General features: G+C 40.9%; 1 protein-coding gene across 1 annotated transcript; it reads left to right on the forward strand.

Annotated features, from left to right (window-relative positions):
* Positions 1-2,875: 2,875 nt before the first annotated feature.
* Positions 2,876-5,805, forward strand: LOC131303703 (uncharacterized). The gene is made up of 3 exons (XM_058330699.1): positions 2,876-3,604; positions 4,445-4,630; positions 5,158-5,805. Exons 1-3 carry the CDS (start codon positions 3,128-3,130, stop codon positions 5,443-5,445), a joined length of 951 nt encoding a protein of 316 aa, XP_058186682.1. The 5' UTR covers positions 2,876-3,127; the 3' UTR covers positions 5,446-5,805.
* Positions 5,806-7,336: the final 1,531 nt, after the last annotated feature.

The following is a 7,336-nucleotide window of genomic DNA, read 5'->3' on the forward strand; positions in this document are numbered from 1 at the left end:
CGGCATGTTGGTTTTGTAGTTCACGACCCCTTTGCCCTTGGTTTTTTCTTCATCTTGTAGATGGATTAGAAACCATGGATTGGTCACTTTATTTTACCCTAGCTCTTTGTAGTCACTTGGCTCTGGTATCTTCACCTTCTCTTTCTCTTTCTTTTCCTCCTTGGGTATGCCCCTTGTAGGCTGTACATTCGGTTATCCTCTTTTTTATTTCAAGCTGAATTACCCAAAAAAAAAAATACTACTGAAACCGAATTTTGACATCGCACTTTATGACCCATAGATACAAAGTACGGTGGTCTCCACACGTGTCATTAGATTTTTCCTTAAGGCGTCCACGGTGGAATAACCAAAATTATACAGTTGCTAAAGTTAAACTTAAAAATCATTGAATATTGCAAGTAGAAAAGGGTTATTTACAAGCAACTAGGTAAACTTAAAAATCATTGAATATTGCATTACCGCCTTCATCAAGGTCTAGGGAAGAATATACTCAATTGAAAACAGAAATGCCCAAGAATGGAGGTTGAGCCCAACTATGGGTTCACCATTTAGGGCCCAATTGGATGTGGTATACGTTTTTGGTGTATTATTTATGAAGGGGGATAAGATAGTAAGAGGTATTAGTTAAGAAGGGAAGACCAACATTGATGTGATATTTACAGAGGGTGTATTAAAAAGTAGATGGTTTGAATGATGTATTAAAGAATGAGGATAAAATAATACACCATTTGGATGGAGGATAAATTGGGTGTATAAGAAATGGTATATAATGTAAAAAGCTGTTAAATGACTCATTTGCCCTTGTACAATATGAAATTAGATTATTCATTACATTAATTGAATAATTACATAACCAAATATATTTAATTACTTTTTGACATTTATGCTATAATAAGTTATTTTACTAAAAAATTAAATAATAAAACTTTTTTTACTTGTCTTACTCTTTATTATACTTAAAAAAATATGATTTTTAATTAATTATATAATTAATTTTTACCTTCTCTTTTCTAACACACGTTTCCCCTTTTATTATTACATTTTTTTAATTAAAAAACACCTTTCCAACCACTCTCTTCTTCTCTCCCTCTTTTTCCTAGATTACCTTAACCGCCCCCCCCCCCCCCCGGCTCTCTCTCTCTCTCTCACCATCTCCGACCGTCTCTTTCTCTCTCCTGGGTTCTTTCTCGCCTTCTTCTCCACCAATTCTCTTCTTCTCCTTTTGCGCGTTTTCTAAGGCTCTGGTGTGGGCAAATCCGAAATTCTCTTCTCCCTCTGGCTCACAGTTGGCTGACAGCGGCGGCAGTGATTCACGGTGGCGACGCGTAGTAGCAGTGGCGGTGGGTGTTTGTTGAGGTAAGGGTTCGGGAATTTTGAATTGTGTAGGGGTTTGGTTGTTGGATTTCCAATTTTTTTAAAAATTGGGTTTAGGGTTTTCTAGGCTAGGGTATTGGGGGGTTGGAGATAAAGAGAAGAGGATGAAGAAGGGGGATCAAAGAAGGCAGAAAGATCAGAAAAGCACCTGTATACAGCCGGATTATCTATTGCACGGTCCAGAGGTAGCCATAGTTTAGTACCTCATCCACCGGAATGGGATGGATTGGGGTGTATTCGGGAAGAAGGGAGAGAAGCCTATACATGTGCAAATAGGGTTGCCAAAGCAACCTAAACTAGTCCCATCACCCCAACCAGGTGTATTCAACAATACACCTTGCCAAAGCTGCATCCAATCGACCCCTTGGTGTACACCAAATATACACCAGCTTGTGTGAGGCTCATCTCCGCACATAAATAATAAGAACTGTTCAATCTGTTTAGAACATTTTTTTTAAGGAGTCCCTATTAGAAAATCATAAAGGATTAATAAGAGTTGGAGGCATAGGGGTAATGCGAGGGTGGAGGACAGTGAAAGGAGGAGATAGATCTCCGATCAAACCAACAAAGAAAAAGCTCGAGAGGAGAGGAAAGGAAAGCCCCTCCCGCAGCTCCATTTATCGAGATATTTTAAATTGTGTTTATTAGATAAGCATTGACTTATAAAAAACAGTTCTACATATTTTACAAAGAATTTAGAAATCGCAAAGAATATCATAGGTTTTAAAAATTAAAGTAAAAAAAAAAAAATGAACAGAGGTAAAGTAGAAATTTTGAAATTTCCACTTTGAAGAATTGACTCATTGTCTTTAACTTAATCTGTGTCCCTAATGAATTCAAGTCTTCATAACAATTAAAATGAAACACGATTAGAGTGCATCCATTTTCTATTATATAAAGCAATAAAGAATTAGAGATGTGTTAACTAATCATCCCCCTACCCCTTACCTTCCGGGTTGACAATAAACCCCAATAAACACCCTCTAAACATAAATTAACCAAAAAAATACTCACTACCAACAAAAATAATAATAATTAAAGATCAGCTGACCTTTGAGATTAAACATTTAATAACTCCTTGCAATTTCCCTAAGCCCACAATTTTTTAATAACTCAAGCATTTGTACTAATTTGTACACATCTCAACTAATCTTGATTACCCAATTCTACAACCTAGTTGCAGGGAGAAATTAAAAGCGGGGCAAAATTACTCATTTACAATCATCCCACGGCCTACTTGCGGGTACTGACCAAGAAGAGCCTATAACACTTGTCATGTTTTGAACCTAAAAATGTAAGAGTGAGCAAACCTTGTTCATTTTGGTATTTTAAAATTTTGGATTCTCTTTTAACGCACATCGCTAATAAATTTTCTTTTAATCATTATTCTTATTTCTCCTTTTATCTATTCTCATTCAATTTAATCATTATTCTTATTTCTCCTTTTATCTATCCCCAATCATTATCCAAAATTCAAATACCAAAACCAACAAGCCCGGCTCTAACCACTCGGGTTTCTAAACCCCCAACATAAGGTCTCCTGTCCTACCTTCACAAGCATTTGACCTAAATCAACCCAAAAACCATTCATTACCACATGATTAATCGTGCTGCTGGAAGATCTGCACTGACACAGAGAGAAAAGACCTAAATCAATTCTCTTCTCTCCACATTGTGACCGTCTAATTTCCCAACTAGATTGAGAGCAGTCAATAGATTATACATACGTACATACTACAAAACAATCGCACAAATGTCGATGTCGAGGTCGAGGCACGCAAAAACTGACTCAGAGTCCAGCCTGGCGCCGTCGTCGCCGCCCCGGTCTCCCCGCCGCCCCGTCTACTACGTCCAGTCGCCGTCCCACGACGGCGAGAAGACCGCCAACTCCTTCCACTCCACCCCGGCCCTCAGCCCGGTGGGATCGCCAGGCCGCCACTCGCGCGACTCCTCCTCGACCCGGTTCTCCGGGTCCCTCAAGCCCGGCGGCGGGTCGCGGAAGCAGCCCGACCGTCCGGGCCGGAATGGGAAGGGAGCGGAGAAGGAGTGGATGGATGAGTTCGGAGCGATTGAAGAGGAGGGGCTTCTGGACGACGATGGGGCTCGCGGCGGCATCCCAAGGCGGTGGTACGTCCTGGCCTTTGTTCTTGCGTTCTTTGCTCTGTTTGCTTTCTTTTCGTTGGTGTTGTGGGGGGCTAGTCGGAATCAGAAACCCGTCGTCACTATGAAGGTCAGTTTGCTCTCCCTCTCTCCCTCTCTCTCTCTCTCTCTCTCAATTCATTTTCCATTTGGAAATGGATCCTCTACAATCTGGACAAGATAGTCCCCATTCATTTGCTGAAATTAATGGTTTGGATTTGTTCAAAAACTCTTCCAAAACAAATCGATATCATTGATTGCAGTAAATGAACAATCTATATATAGACTGCCTCTTCCAATCAATACCTTTGGACCGGGAAGGATCTGGACCCTTTCTATTTCAATGTATTTTGCCATTGGATAAATTCTATGCCCGTCACGAAATTTTTAGTCTATTAAGGAAAATCTTATAAGGTTTGGATCAAGTAAAATGGTTAGACGTTTAATATTTTGAAATTGTTTTCACCAAATTAAAAGATCCCAATAATTTAAAAGTTTTAAAGAAAAGTATTTTGAAGACATTCGATTATTTTGAAGATCTATGGTAGAATCATTTTGAGGTGTTGAAGTGAAATTGTTGACTTTTTAAAACATTTAAAAAAAAAATGTATGTGTGCCCTCAGATCATTTTTGGGATCCTGTAGCGCACCCTTGCACTAGAGCAGTCCTAGTATGTTCAAAAGAGGTAGTTTTGACATTATTCAGCTCTAAACACATTTAAATGTGGGCAAAACTAAGCTGTTTTGTTGCACTACAGCATCCCCGGATTTGGGTCGGATCAGATTGTGAGCTTTGCACAAAATTGTGTACGTATAAATATGCAAACACTCTGTGTTCTTTTTTTGATCGGCCAAACTCTCCGTGTTACTATATAGTAGGTCAAATGAATCGATATTTGTGATGAGGTAAAGTGAATTGGTTCATTTTGCAGAGTATTACTTTTAATGGCTTCGTGATCCAAGCTGGTAATGATGCATCTGGGGTGGCCACGGAGATGGTGACAATGAACTCCACAGTCAAGTTCGTTTTCCAAAACACTGGTACTTTCTTTGGGGTCCATGTAGCATCCGCACCCATGGATCTCTTCTATTATGAGCTTTCCTTAGCCTCCGGAAATGTAAGCCCCACTAATGCCATTCTATCTCTTCTAGCTCTTTTTGCAATGAGTGTTGTGAGATAACAAGTTGAAATCTGGAAACTCAACATCTTTATGTAGGAATACAGAAAGGTAGGTCACGAAATACTCATCAAGAGATTATGTCTCCATGTCATGATGCACTCGTAGGTAGTCAGTCACACAGCGTATACTAAAAACTTGAGAAATATCAAGGCGCTATCAAGGCCGACTGAGTGTTGGGGTGGGGTGTCAACTGTCAAGTGACATCGCTGAGTTGACTAAATCTCTTACGATGAGTCTAAGTTTTATTGGGTTTTTTCCGCATATTTCCCTTTAAAATGTTCACTTTGCCCTTTGTTACAGCCGAACGCAACTCTTAAGTAATTTACCCCATTGTCCTAACGTCCTGACTCTGCACTTGAATGGGAGCCTTGTGAAATTAGGACGACCATTTAGACTCGCATGAAATGCACATTCCATGTGGTTTAATTATCGTGAGTTCCTTCTATTTGGGTTTATATATGCAGGTAAACAACTTCTACCAATCAAGGAAAAGCCAGAGAACTGTATCAGTAACGCTGCTAGGGAATGATATCCCACTATACGGAGGGGGTTCGGACTTGGGTAGCAAAAACAATACACCCACGGCACCAGTGCCGTTACAGTTGAACTTCACGGTTCAGGCAAGAGCTTACGTGCTGGGGAAACTGGTGAAGCCCAAGTTTAACAAGGTGGTCCAGTGCGCAGTCGTCATGGACCCCAAAAAGATGTATACGGCCATTTCTTTCAACAAGACTTCTTGTTCTTACCAGTAAGTTTGAACAAAACACACAATACTGCATTGTTTGACAATACAAAAATCTGTATAATTGGGGGCGAAGGAAAGAACAGAGCTGTTTCCTAATTTGGTGTAATAAAGAGTTTTTTTTTAAAATTGTTAACTTAAGGAAAAGGTGGATACAGCTAATGGTTGGGCAGATCTGGTGTGGGTAATGGGGGAGGAGTTGACTTTAAAGAGAGAGACGGGGATGGATTGGCGGACAGAATGGGCGATTACTGGGGAATTGGAAATTTGTTCATCGGTGTTTTACTTGTGTCAATTCTTTTGTTATTGTAATCATGAGATTGTGTTTTATTATTATTTTTTATTGGCAAAAGATGAATTTTATTAAAAACGGGAAAAGGGGAAAGGAATCCAACAAACAGTTGCATAATACACTATAAGGGCAAAGCCCAAATCACCCAATGATCTATCAGGGTCCACTACAGAAAATACATTAAGCTTAACCCAAACCCAATTTAAACAAAAACAGCCCAAACACCCAAGACCTAGCCCAAGCCTTGACCGGCCCACCCAAACCATCCCACAAAACCCTAACTACATCAGTAACCATTGCCATACAAACCACTGCAGCCCAACCTTGCCGCTAAGCCAAGCCGGCCTCTCTAAGATGTAGAGACCGGCGGCGGGAGCCAACCTACAAAAGTGAAAGTCGAGGTAGTCAGGGCCTGAGGGCCAACCACCACCACCATCTGCCATAACTCCGAACAATCCCCTACAACAACACGATCTTCAACAGCAACAACATCAAACCAAAAGAGACTAATTGCCGGCCCCTCGCCTGAATGAGAGCTCAAAAAGGCCGCCGGCCGAAATTCGGCACACAAAGACGACCAAGATGAACCCATCCATGGAGACCACAGACACCTTGCCACCACCAAAGAGAAATCGAACCGATCAAACTGCCACCATCTTCGCCAATCATTTTTGAAAACAAACCTGCAAAAACAGAGATTAGAAAAAACTAACTACACCTCCACCACACCATCGCCCGTCGCCTCCTCCCAGACAAACCAGATCAACACCACCACACCGCCACCCACGACCAGCAAACATCCGAAACACCCAACGTTGCTAGGCCTCCAGAGGTAGCCAAGGAAACCTCCAGTCGGTGACGGAGTGCACCACACACCGCCGCCACGCCCTCCCCACCAAAGAGGGCGGTGCCCAAGAAACAGATGGAAAGAGGGAAACCGGGAGATGATCTCAATCAGGAAAGGAGGGAGAGAGAGAGAGAGAGAGAGAGAGGAGCCCGGAGGGAGGGCAACCCCCTGTGGCGGCGCCGCCGAAGAAAAAAAACCCTAGCAGAGGGGATGTTTAGAGAGAGAGAGAGAATGCTATACTTTCAGATATATTTTTTTGTGTGTTTTATTATTGCGCATACATAATTTTTTAGTGTGGCGGGATGATTTAGGTTTCTTTTCTTTGGAAGAGCAATACTTCCTCCGTTCCTAAATAAATGGCCAGCGTGTAAATCTAAATCTTTAAAAAGATGCATTTTTTTTTGTAAAAAGAATCAAATCTTTTTCACAAATCAATTGATATTAATGAGTTCTGTTAAGTTGTACGGAGTATTTTTTTTTTTGAATTTTTAAACCAAAAATGGTTCTTTTTGAAGGTCCAGGTTGCGAGCTGAAAATTTATTTTGGGATGGAGGGAGTACTAAATACATAGAGTTGTGTGCGCACATGCCAATAAAGATGTGTTTAGAATCATTCATGCGCATGGATCTTTTATTTTTTACAAAGCATATCTCTATCGGTCGATCCTAAATACATTTGTATTTGAATTTGTGCACACACTTTCTACTTTTTGATAGGGCAAGCAAGGGGTGATCCTTATTCCTCAGCCAACTCCAACCTAAG

The sequence above is a fragment of the Rhododendron vialii genome, chromosome 10a, assembly GCF_030253575.1.
Source record: "Rhododendron vialii isolate Sample 1 chromosome 10a, ASM3025357v1".
Classification (NCBI taxonomy): domain Eukaryota; kingdom Viridiplantae; phylum Streptophyta; class Magnoliopsida; order Ericales; family Ericaceae; genus Rhododendron; species Rhododendron vialii.

Excerpts from the sequence above, each read along its gene's own strand:
- LOC131303703 (XM_058330699.1), top strand. The coding sequence starts at position 3,128 with ATGTCGATGTCGAGGTCGAGGCACGCAAAAACTGACTCAGAGTCCAGC. Across the intron at positions 3,605-4,444 it reads AACCCGTCGTCACTATGAAG|AGTATTACTTTTAATGGCTT; the intron begins GTCAGTTTGCTC and ends TTCATTTTGCAG. Across the intron at positions 4,631-5,157 it reads TTTCCTTAGCCTCCGGAAAT|GTAAACAACTTCTACCAATC; the intron begins GTAAGCCCCACT and ends TTATATATGCAG.